The sequence below is a fragment of the Panulirus ornatus genome, chromosome 45 (assembly GCF_036320965.1).
Source record: "Panulirus ornatus isolate Po-2019 chromosome 45, ASM3632096v1, whole genome shotgun sequence".
Taxonomy (NCBI): domain Eukaryota; kingdom Metazoa; phylum Arthropoda; class Malacostraca; order Decapoda; family Palinuridae; genus Panulirus; species Panulirus ornatus.
In genome coordinates, this window is record NC_092268.1 from 6,614,930 (window position 1) to 6,627,153 (window position 12,224).

The 12,224-nt window shown below is 38.3% G+C and overlaps 1 protein-coding gene across 1 annotated transcript in view; it reads right to left on the reverse strand.

Annotated features, from left to right (window-relative positions):
- mTor (serine/threonine-protein kinase Tor) overlaps positions 1 to 12,224 on the reverse strand; it is an 83,820-nt gene that overhangs the window by 23,818 nt on the left and 47,778 nt on the right. Inside the window, exons 14-20 of the mRNA XM_071688122.1 lie at positions 11,204 to 11,424; positions 10,815 to 10,960; positions 8,816 to 8,952; positions 7,953 to 8,150; positions 3,759 to 3,929; positions 1,798 to 1,989; positions 971 to 1,147 (exon numbers count right to left, since the gene is read on the reverse strand). Of these exons, the coding sequence (XP_071544223.1) occupies positions 971 to 1,147; positions 1,798 to 1,989; positions 3,759 to 3,929; positions 7,953 to 8,150; positions 8,816 to 8,952; positions 10,815 to 10,960; positions 11,204 to 11,424 (1,242 nt within the window). The remainder of the gene's footprint in view (positions 1 to 970; positions 1,148 to 1,797; positions 1,990 to 3,758; positions 3,930 to 7,952; positions 8,151 to 8,815; positions 8,953 to 10,814; positions 10,961 to 11,203; positions 11,425 to 12,224) is intronic.

Consider the following 12,224-nt stretch of genomic DNA (forward strand, 5'->3'; position numbering starts at 1 on the left):
TACGTTGAAATGTATAGGTATGCATACTTGCGTGTGTGGATGTGTATGTATGTAGATGTGTATGTGGGTGGGTTGGGCCATTCTTTAGTCTGTTTCCTTGCGCTACCTCGCTGACGTGGGAGACAGGGACAAAGCAAAATAAATAAAATATAAATAATATATATATATATATAGATGGCTCAAGCTGAAAAAAGCTATGGTCAGCACTAGGAAGTCTTCTGTATATCAGTTGCCCATATGGCAGAATGTTGTGACCTTCCTGCATTGAAGCATATGGAAAGACACACATCACTGGTGAAAAGAGTGTGATGTGGCAGTGTTTTGAAAACGGTTTCATAAATTAACACACTGAGATATCACTGACACACCGTGCAGTGAATAACAAATTCTGGATATAAAACTGTGAATAATGTATATATCTAAAAATCATGTATATAAAACATAATAAATATGTGATACATCTGGAAATTACATAAATATGACATATATATAATCCCCAAGCTGCACAGTGAAACATTTTTAAGTAATCACGATGCAATTATTCACTGTCTCTCTAAAGGTATGAAGTGTGTAACTATTAAAAAATGTGACTAATGTTTGCAAAGCCAAAAGCAATGACAGAATCAGTTAACCTGTGGTGATAAGCAAGCCAGCACACCTACTGGCTGGCTCAGCACCAAATAACTTTGCTAGATTTTTTCTTTTTTGTAACTTTTCTTATTTCACTTCTAGCGATGTGATTAAAATATTCTCTTTACTTTTCTGACAAACCCTCGTTCCAAGGACCCCCTAAATTTTGGGGGGCTCCTTTGCTTTGGAGTTAATTTGATGGTTTGCATAAATGAAGTATGTACACTCATAAACCTAATAATCAAGCTACTGCACACATAGTGTGTGGCTTAACCGATATCAAGTGCAAAAAATATTCACTTTCTTCAACAGCTACATACACAATGGTCGTTCAACTTACCTTAACCACCTTGGCAACAAGGATGTCATATCTAGGATGGCTGATTTTGTGTCTAGTAGTTATGCGGTGCACAATGGGTATGAAACACTCATATGACCGACCCAGCTGAGTTGCTACAGCACAAAGTACATCCATGGCTTGCTGACGTAAGTCTGGGCTTGTGTCAAGTGTTCGTAACTGCAAAATGATCATAATATACAGGGAGGGGGCAAAGGTCCTGGATGCATTAAGAAATGTGTGGAGGGAGCAAGCAATGTTTGTATGGGCAAAGATGGGTACGTCTGATGGCAAAAAAGTCATGACAGTTTTGTGTGAGCATGAATCTTGGACCTTGAATGCAAAAGAACAGACGAGGGTGGACGCAATGAATGTGAAACTCATGAAGGCAATATGCAGTGTGCTTAGGGTTGATTGTGCAACGAAAAAATCAGTGTGCGAGAGATGTGTGGTGGAAAGCTGCAGATGACTGACAGACCTGACCTGGGTGTGTTGAAATAACTGGACACATGGAGAAGATAAGCCCTGGTAGATGGAAGAATGGGATGAAGAGGCTTTGAGTTACTTGGGCCTAAACATTCAAGAGGATGAGAGGCATGCATGGGATACAGCTAAATGGAATGATGTGGTATACAGGGGATGATGTGCTATTAATGGACTGAACTACAGCATAAGAAACCACAAAAAATACCAACACCTGAGTTTAATAAACTATCAATTATCTTTAACTGTTCTCATTTACATGGAATGAACAATACTAGGATTCTTTTAAGGACTAAAATTATTATTATCACATTCTGATTATCATATTCCTTAAAAAATAAACTTACCAATGGATGAATAATCTTGGAAGTGTAATCAGACAGGTCAAGATAATCAGCAAAATGATCCACTGTTTCAAGAGCAGTGCGACGGACAGATAATGGTACGTCACTTGCATCAAACAGTTTTACAATGTGGGGTAGAATCATGTGAAGGAATTCCTCAAGGGTGGCACCAAATTTCTGGAAAGCCAGCAACAACTGTGGGCAGAAAGAAGCGAAGATCAAAATCAAAGTATACATTAATATATCAACAATTTTTATTCAGTAATATATGTCCTATAATAAAGAAGCTGGGAAAATGTAATTTAGTGTGCCTATCAACTTCATCACATGCAGGGCATGTGAAGCAGCTGGGGTAAACCATGCAAAGGTCTGTGGGGCCTTGTTGTGGATAGGAAGCTGTGGTTCTGGTGCATTGCATGTGACAGCTGGAGAATGGACGAGTTGATGCAGCCTTTTTTTTGTCTGTTCCTGGCACTACCTTGCTAATGAGGAAAGCGGCAATCAAGTATGAAAAAAAATCATCTATTCATGAGGTATTTACTTTGTTTTTTCTTGTTCTTCACCTGTAAGGGGTTTACAAAGTCTCTTATCAGTCATAGTCCTACAATACAACTTGCTGACCTTGTTAGTAAATAAATATACAATAATAATTTCTTCACTCTTTACCTTTATGCTGTTTTTGTCCATTTGTATAAGATGCCATACATAGACTTTTCAGATCCATTCAACATCTCACCATTCTTTCAACCTTTACCATACAAAAGTAAATTACTACTTTTCTCATTTCCTCCGCTGAACTATCTTCCTTTCCCTCATTTGACATCTAATTCAGTTGTTCCAATTCCCACATTTCTTTAACCCTCATCCCGAATCGATTCTTTCAGGTACTACTTTCATTTCCTTCCAATTGTATGCACTGTCACAAGTAGTCTTCCAGATCCATCAAGTAATGTAGACATTCTTACACAGACCTCACTTCTGTACTTATGTATATCCTTCTATAATTGCTGATTTTCTCCTTATGATTTCATTCACCCTTTCCGAAAAAAGTATAGATGCATTTAAGGATGCATGAGTCATGAACACCTATGAACTTCATTTAAAAATTCAGAAAATGAGCAGTCTCCCTAAGTTTTATTATTAAGCAATGGGAGTGATGTATGCATCACATAAATCTAGGCAAAGATGAAACCTACAACTTCACCTTAAAACCTGCGATTATGATCAATGGATTTATTGGTAAAACCAAGTTTAAAATCCATAAGTTTTATAAAGCTAATTTTCAAAATATACTAACTCTCTTTGTATAAAAGTAGGAGTCAAATAATAAAATTATCTCACAAAATCTGACTAAAGGTGAGAAAATTAAGCACAGTACCTGCATATTTATGTCATGATTACTTTTTTTCTGACAGTGACTGATATGACAAAGGCATACTTGCCCCAGTCAAAGCTAACTTAGGTGAAAAGAAAGTAAAGAGGAAGAAAAAGAAAGACGAAATCAACTGGAACTCCAGCAGTGTTTGTAGACCTGACTCTTTAAAGATTAAGAAGTTTAAGGAAGAAGAAGCAGATGAAGGGGTGAACCTCCAGATACACCACATTTCTGGTGTAAAACAGTGCTTTAACCCCTATGGAGAAAAGTTATCTCACGGGATCATAAAGTTCTGTTTATAAGTGAGAAAGACTGTGTCATTGTAATTCGAGAAAATTACACAATACAACAATGAAAACAGTAAAGAAAATGTTTGACTGATACTTCACATGTGCTAAAGGCTGCATATCACTTTACCTTAACTTATGACAATAATAAATGGATATGAAATCAAACAGGACGGTGTGAAGCAGAAATTAGCAGAAGAAAGTTAACTACACTCTATCTGCTTCAAGGAAATGACACTTACATTGAAGGGAGTGCTTTGTGCAACATGTAAAAAATCAACATATGGAGACTGGTTCTTTACCTTTGCAGTAACTTGCTTTTCCTTTGAGTCATTAATACACGACTTCAGTATCATTGGCACCAATTCCTTGAGATAGATCTTGAATTCTGTGCCAACAGCAAGTGCAATGCTCTCCACCACTGTGATAATAGTGATGGTTGTCTCCAATTTGCCACCTGTCACCCAGAATTCCTGCAATAATAATGAAAATGTTAATGGAAAAGCTAAGAAAACCCAGATTATCATCGTGCAGATACAAGAGGGAACACACTCCAAAATCTATGCAATAGCATAACATACATTAGAAAAACTGACACAAAATGACTGAAATTTTAGTAAACTTTCAACTTATCGATTATCTTTACATTTCTTACGAGGCATCAGAAATGCACAAACAATGCAGAACAACATATCTAACCTTTGCATAAACAATGCGAACATCATATCTAACATTTATATCTCTCATCTTGGCTGAATCTGCACACATTTGGACATCCCTTTGAGGAGCTCCCTTGAAGGCTCTGTCATCTGTTCTGGATGATACCACACTCGTGGAAAATAGTAAACAAGTATGAGAGAAAAGATCTATCAATATTGTGTGTAGTTTTACCATTCTCAAGAACAGCATCTGAATGGAATCAGGTAATGCAAACAGCAAGATGGAGAAGAAGTTGTGCTTTCAGCAACTGGATATAGGCAGAGGTTTTTATCCTGCATAAAAGAGAAAGGCGATAAGCTGCAATAGTTACAAAACAAATCTTGCTACTGTTGGTAGGGTTTGTTACATGACTGTCACTGACCATATAAAATCCTTTACCAAAGTCCCTGTTGGTAAGTATCTATGAATACTTATGATGAGACTGTGCTCATTGAACAACTTGCTTGGTGAATAATATTACGGATGCTCCTCGACTTGCGATGGGGTTATGTTCTGATAAACCCATTGTAAGTTGAAAATATCATAAGTCAAAAATACATTTAATACTGTACATCTAACCTACCGAACATCATAACTTAGCCTAGCCTACCTTAAATGTTCTCAAAACACTTACATTAGCCTTCACCTTCAGTTGAAAAAAATCATCTAACACAAAGATTACTGTGTAACAGTTCTGATAGTAACAAATGCCTCTGCCAGTTCTTTGCTGTGAACTTTCTTGGTACCTTGGGTATAACTTCATGTTGGGCAATTATCTTTGATTTCATCTCAAGAGTAATTGCCTTCCTCCTCTTCTCACCAGAGGCAGAAGACAAACAAGGGAATTTTGTACACACAAAACACAAAATCCAAAAAATGTTGGCAACACAGTACACTGTAGAGTAACGGTTGTTTACACTTGTAAGTGTGTGGTTGATTGGAAGCTGCTGCTCACTGCTGCTGCACAGCATCACAAAAGAGTGTCATAGTGAATACTGCTAGCCCACTGTACCAATTATTGCTAGCTCAAAAAAAGATTAAAATTCAAAATAGGAAGCATGCACAATGTATTGCTACTGTACCATCATAAAGTAAAAAAATCGTTAGTCTGGGGTCATCAGTATTTCTTTCTGCCACTTTACTCATTATATAACTCAATTCTTGGTTCATCTGAGACTGACATCGGCCACGTAACAACTTCTCTCTTAAGTGTTTCTACATGTTGTTCATTGTATGTTTCTTGCTTCTTTTGGATAGTATGTCACTCTTACATCACGTCTTGCTTAATAATTGATAAAAGTTATTTTTGCTGCCACTACTCTCATTAAGTATCTGTCGGTCCTAGGTTCATCTGGGACTGTCTTCAACAACAGATCAAGTTTTCTTTAAAATGTTTCAGTATTCGTTCTATTCATTTTTTTCTTATCTCTCCTGGATTAGCGTGTACCACTCATCATAGGTATTTTATGATGAACATAATGTGTCTCTCTACAGATATGCTTGTTGCCAGAAAGCAGTAAGATGGTACCCAATTTAAAAGAGCTGTGTTATGGGGAATAATTGAAGGCATAAATTCACCCACCTTGGAAGTGGAAAAAAGTGTAAGGTGACCTGATCACAACTTTTAAGTTTTCAGGTTAATGACACAAACACAGAACTGCTCTTTGCACAGATAGAGCAACTAAAGGACAACGACAATGCTTGAAATAAAAACTAGAAACCTGTTAAATACGATAACAGGTAGTACTTTTATAGCACATATAAGCGGTGGGTGAATGGTACAAGATGACTGAAGACATTTACAAAAATTTAAGAAACTGCATAATAGAGAATGTTCAGGGGATGGGGCTCCCATTAGTGTAAGACTCCTTTCTTGTATGTAGCATTTATGGATCTGGAGAAGGCATATGATAGAGTTGATAGAGATGCTCTGTCGAAGGTATTAAGAATATATGGTGTGGGAGGTAAGTTGTTAGAAGCGGTAAAATGTTTTTATCAAGGATGTAAAGCATGTGTACAAGTAGGAAGAGAGGAAAGTGATTGGTTCTCAGTGAATGTTGGTTTGCGGCAGGGGTGCGTGATGTCTCCATGGTTGTTTAATTTGTTTATGGATGGGTTGTTAGGGAGGTGAATGCAAGAGTTTTGGAAAGAGGGGCAAGTATGCAGCCTGTTGTGGATGAGAGAGCTTGGGAAATAAGTCAGTTGTTGTTTGCTGATAATACAGCATTGGTGGATGATTTGGGTGAGAAACTGCAGAAGCTGGTGACTGAGTTTGGTAAAGTGTGTGAAAGAAGAAAGCTGAGAATAAATGTGAATAAGAGCATGGTTATTAGGTACTGAGGGTTGAGGGACAAGTCAATTGGGAGGTATGTTTGAATAGAGAAAAACTGGAGGAAGTGAAGTGTTTTAGATATCTGGAGTGGATCTGGAAGCGGATGGAACCATGGAAGTGGAAATGAATCATAGGGTGGGGGAGGAGGTGAAAGTTCAGTTGCTTAGGTCGCGCTCATTGTCAGAATCCACTTAAATGCGGCTGAAGGAAACATGACCTCTTGTTCCTGGGTTCCTGTGTGCTTTCTGGGAGCGTTGAAAAATGTGTGGAAGTCGAGAACGTTATCTTGGAAAGCAAAAATGGGTATGTTTGAAGGGATAGTGGTTCCAAAAATGTTATACAGTTGTGAGGTGTGGGCTATAGATAGAGTTGTGCGGAGGAGGGTGGATGTGCTGGAAATGAGATGTTTGAGGACAATATGTGGTGTAAGGTGGTTTGATCGAGTAAGTAATAATAGGGTAAGAGATGTGTGGTAATAAAAAGAGTGTGGTTGAGATAGCAGAAGAGGTTTTTTGAAATGGTTTGGTTGCATGGAGAGAATGAGTGAGGAAAGATTGACCAAGAGGATATAGGTGTCAGAAGTGGAGGGAACGAGGAGAAGTGGGAGACTAAATTGGAGGTGGAAAGATGGAGTGAAAAAGATTTTGAGTGATTGGGGCCTGAACATGCAGGGGGTGAAAGGCGTACAAGGAAAAAAGAATTGGAACGATGTGGTATACCGCGGTCGACGTGCTGTCAATGTATTGAACAAGGGCATGTGAAGCGTCTGGGGTAAACCATGGAAAGTTTTGTGGGGCCTGGATGTGGAAAGGGAGCCATGGTTTTGGTACATTATACATGACAGCTAGACTGAGTGTGAACAAATGTGGCCTTTGTTGTCTTTTCCTATCGCTACATCGCGCACATGCGGGAGAGGGGGATTTCATTTCATGTGTGGTGGGGTGGCGACGGAATGAATAATGTCAGACAGTATGAATTATGTACATGTGTATATATATATATATATAGTCTGTGCGTGTATATATATGTATATGTTGAGATGTATAGGTATGTATATGAGCGTGTGTGGACGTGTATGTATATACATGTGTATGTGGGTAGGTTGGGCCATTCTTTCGTCTGTTTCCTTGCGCTACTTCGCTAACACAGGAGACAGTGACAAAGTATAATAAATAAATAAAAATCCTTCCTTGTACAGAACAAAAAGGTAATTACAAGACAACCAACACCTTGCAGCCACACAAATATAATATCAGTCGGTGGTTCAAACTAAGTCCACAAAAAAGAGAGCTTACACAAAGACTCCTGGCACCTAAAATGATGGTCCTCATAATACTACAAAAGTTTAAGGGTTAAATAGAATGGAACAGAACCCCTCATTTTGTATGACATAAAATACTTGCATAGCTGCCATAACCTCTCCTTCCTACCTGACTACAACAAACCACACTGTCACTATATGTACCTTCAAAACCTCAATGATGTCATCCAAATAGTTGCGAATGTGCTGTTTGACAATGCCAATGAGCATTGCCAACTGCTGGAACAGAAAATCTCTGAAATTGGCATCTGATGTTCTTATGACAGTCAGGAGAGACGGAATAACTTGTGCCAAATACGGAACTCCCTTCACACCGAGTGACTTGAAGATGAATGTGATGGCCTGCAAATAAGGGTTCCAATCAAAATTTGAAAATAACTTAAGTAGAATAGCTCCTAAAAAATGCATGAATCAGGACAAAGGGCAGTTTACGAATTAGATTAAAAAACAAGCTGTCCTTTTCAATTCCATTAATATCAGGAATTTATCATAGGTTTCAGATGTGCTTATGTGACCACCAAGAGAAAAAGGATCGCTCTCACAGTTATTTGTTACCACCAAATGAATATGAAAATTCGCAGTTATATGTTTGCAAGATTTCTCATTAATGACAAATATGGTACCATGAATGTTATCAACTCCAAGTCTTATTCAATATATTCAAAGTAAAAATACATCATAAAAATGAAAGAATGGTGGACCTAAAATGCTTTGTCTTATCATAACACAGCCAGATATTAAGATATGTACATGATCAATCAACCGAATCAGTTTGTTCCTCTGTGAATACTGGTGTTAATCCAAGGAATGTCACTAAAGATCAACTATAATCATTTCTGTGATACAATGAACATGTTAAGAAAGATCCATGTTACTAAAATGATGCCTTAAAGAAGCACCTTACTATATCAGGTAATTAAGGATGTACTGTACTATACTCTGTAGGAATGAGTTTGAATGCCTAATTTATACAAGTCCTTATCATCAACTTGAGAGAGATTACTTACCCTGACAACCTCATTGTGGTGCTGAGCCAATGTGGGATCTTTGATAACTTTTAAAAGCATAGTAATAGCACATGCTGGGTAGAATTCCTCCAAAGATGAGTAGTTCAAGTTCACCAGCATCTCACTTGTCCCCAAATCTGACATCGACAGAAATGAGGAATTACATCTCAAACAATAATGGCACAGGCATATTTAAAGATGACACACAGCAGCACACTGAAGATTCGAAGCATTCTGCTTAAACATAAATATGTGTAAAAACCCTAGGACACCTTTTATGGAGCTCCTGCAACTTCGAGACATGTGGGAGGTTCCTGATGAACCTGGGTCTATGAAAGGATATGTTATGTCACTATGGCTATTCAATCTGTACGACGAAGTGGTGGGGGAGATAAAGGCCAGGGGTCTTGGAGCAAGGACCAGATTTGCAGTGTACTGGAAGTATGGATACATCGGTCGTTATCTGAGGATGACACAGCTCTGGTGGTAGACTCATAACTCTTAAGGTTGGTGAAAGAGTTCTGAGAGTGTAAAGGATGAAAATTAAAGGTTAACATAAACAACAGTACGGTGATGAGGTACAGTTACTACCTATGGGTTTTTCAGATGAATTTTTCCAAAAAGGAGGAACTACTGCAAGGTACTCACTGCATGCCTTGCTTCTGTGGAATCCTATTTTTTCTTTCTGCTATCACTCCTCTTCCATTGCAGTTTATTCGAGGGTCATCTGGGATAAGCTTCAGCCATTAGTCTATTTTCTTTTTAAATGCTTCTGTGATCATAACATGCGCATTCCTTGTTTCTCTTTAAATCACATTAAATAATTGTACAAGGACACTCATGTATCAATCTTTATGGTATGTGTCAAGCAATTACTCCCAACTTGATAATTCTGTATCATCTATACCGTGATGTTTTCAGATTCAAACTGATACTCTATCCTCCTATTTGCTGTCATGCATACATTATCATACATCTCTCCATTCTCCATTCCAGATTGAAGAGTTCAAGTTTTTTCAACCTTTTGATAACTTACATGCTCCGAATGTTATACACGACAGCTAGGTGGACATGTGAAAGTGAGGCCGTCTGGGTTTGCTGGCCAGTGGAGACATCAGTATACTCTTGCAAAACATCCTGAGATGATATTTTTGCGGGGAGGCAAATATTTTTCATATTCACATTTTCCATAACTGTTCACCATATCCCATGATAGCAGTACAGCACCAGAAACAGACAGAAAAAGGGCCTTATTCACTTACATCCATTCTCCAGATGTCATGTGCAGTGCAATGTAACCACAGCTCCATATCTGTTACCAGGCCCCACAGACCTTTCTACAGTTTCCCCCAGCTGCTTTGTTTGCTCATATTTATGTTTTAAAATTCTTAAACATGTTCTTAGTGAATCTACTGAATTTGAATATCATCCCACACGGGAGTACAATAGGACTAAAACAACAGGTTCTGTTGATAATAATGAAGTTTGTGTGATTCAATGTATGATTATACAACTGAATACAAAATGACAATCTGCATCAGAGAAAAAAATGACATTAAATTTCTCTACATTAGGTCAGCATCATAGGGAAATCAGCCTTGCAAAATACAATGGTGACCACAGAGAAAAGCAAAACATCTCTGCAGAAGAAAGACTCTAGATGCTAATGGAAATATTTGAAGAGAGATTCAGACATCCTGGGGATAGAAGAAAGCAAAGCAACAGGATGGTCGGTCAACTAGTTAAAACAGCCACTATAATAAATTGGTAATTTTACAGTTTCTGTCCCACAGATTTTTTGGTGAGTGAGGGTATATTTCCGACTCTAATAAACCTAAACGAGGGGATGAGTGTTCCAAGCCATGGGCTTCTCAAAAATATATCTACAAAATGCATATAACAGAAATTTCATAACTTCTGTGGGGCATAACCTGTAAAAATACCCATACATCTAAATAAAATCATTACCACATTGTCAAATTAAGCTTCTGGAACATACCAGCAATAAGATCATCATTCTTGGCTTCAGTTATAGATATGACTGCCACACCGGTGTCTTCTTGAATCTTGATCATCCCAACATTCATCTTATGTTTGTAAGGGTCCAATGCGCCAAGCAGACCTAGCACACGAATAGTCTCACGCCTGTACAATTCATGATGTTTCTTAAGAGACCAAATCTCATGATTCACTCCCTAATCATTCATGAACATGTCATAGATTTTACTTTTATTAAGTTGATACTTCATTGAGAAAAATCAGATTATACAGAAATTTCAATTATAAATAGGAGCTCCTTTCTTCTCCCACACCTGATGACCTGTACGATAAAACAGAGTTTGGACATAAATGGTCTGTCACATTTGTATAACCTGGACATTATCTTACCTAACAGCAGGCTGTTGTTCAGTCTTGAGAAAGGAGAGGAGAACATCTAGAAGTGTCGGGTGCTGGGTGTACGGATGCACTACATAGCCCGTGTTCTCCACTAGCTGACCTAGAGTCCACAGAGCTACACGCCTTTTCCAGCCAGATGTGCCATCACCAAGCATCTCCAGCAGAAGAGGCATCAACTCTGTCAACCACTTCTGCATCTCAGCACCACTAACCTATAGAAGGTGATGATTAATTCATATTCATAGGTGCTCATCTGCGAAATAAAGTTTCCACTAATACATGGTCTTGGCAAAAAAAGAAAAAAAGGAGACCAACCATGTCAAAAGAAACATTCTGCCAATACTTGCAAGACAGAATCTTGCTCAAGGACCGCTAATCTCCATGTGACAACTATGCTTTGTAGCACTCCTTACAGTGCTCTATCACATAAGATCAAACATCAACTTTCTCTAAACCTCAAAACCAGTTTCGATATGAGAAATGCTTTCTTAACTATGACATTAGGTTTGACAGAGGCATGCTAAATAAACTTGTCTCCTCAATTAAGTTGAACTCAGATATACAGCAGAATGCGACACTCTTAACAATTAAACACAGTATCTGCTCCACAAGGAAATCAAACCTTTCCTTAGAGAAAAGGACTAAGGAACTCTCGTCTTTCCTTCTCCCCGTAACCTATCCACCTTTATGAGTTCGGTCTATTGACATTTGGTAAATTCAAATTAATCCTTCTTGATTTCCTCATTGTTATACTTGTAATCTTACCTTTCATCCAACAAGCCTACGACAGAGGCATGCCTCTGCCTGTATCATACTGGCTACAATAAAACGTATACCCTAGGTACAGTAAGGTTGAAGGTCAAGTAAACTGGGAGGTAGTTTGAATGGAGAAAAACTGGAGGATGTGAAGTGTTTTAGATACCTGGGAGTGGATTTGGCAGCGGATGGAACCATGGAAGCGGAAATGAATCATAGGGTGCAGGAGAAGGCGAAAGTTCTGGGAGCGTTGAAA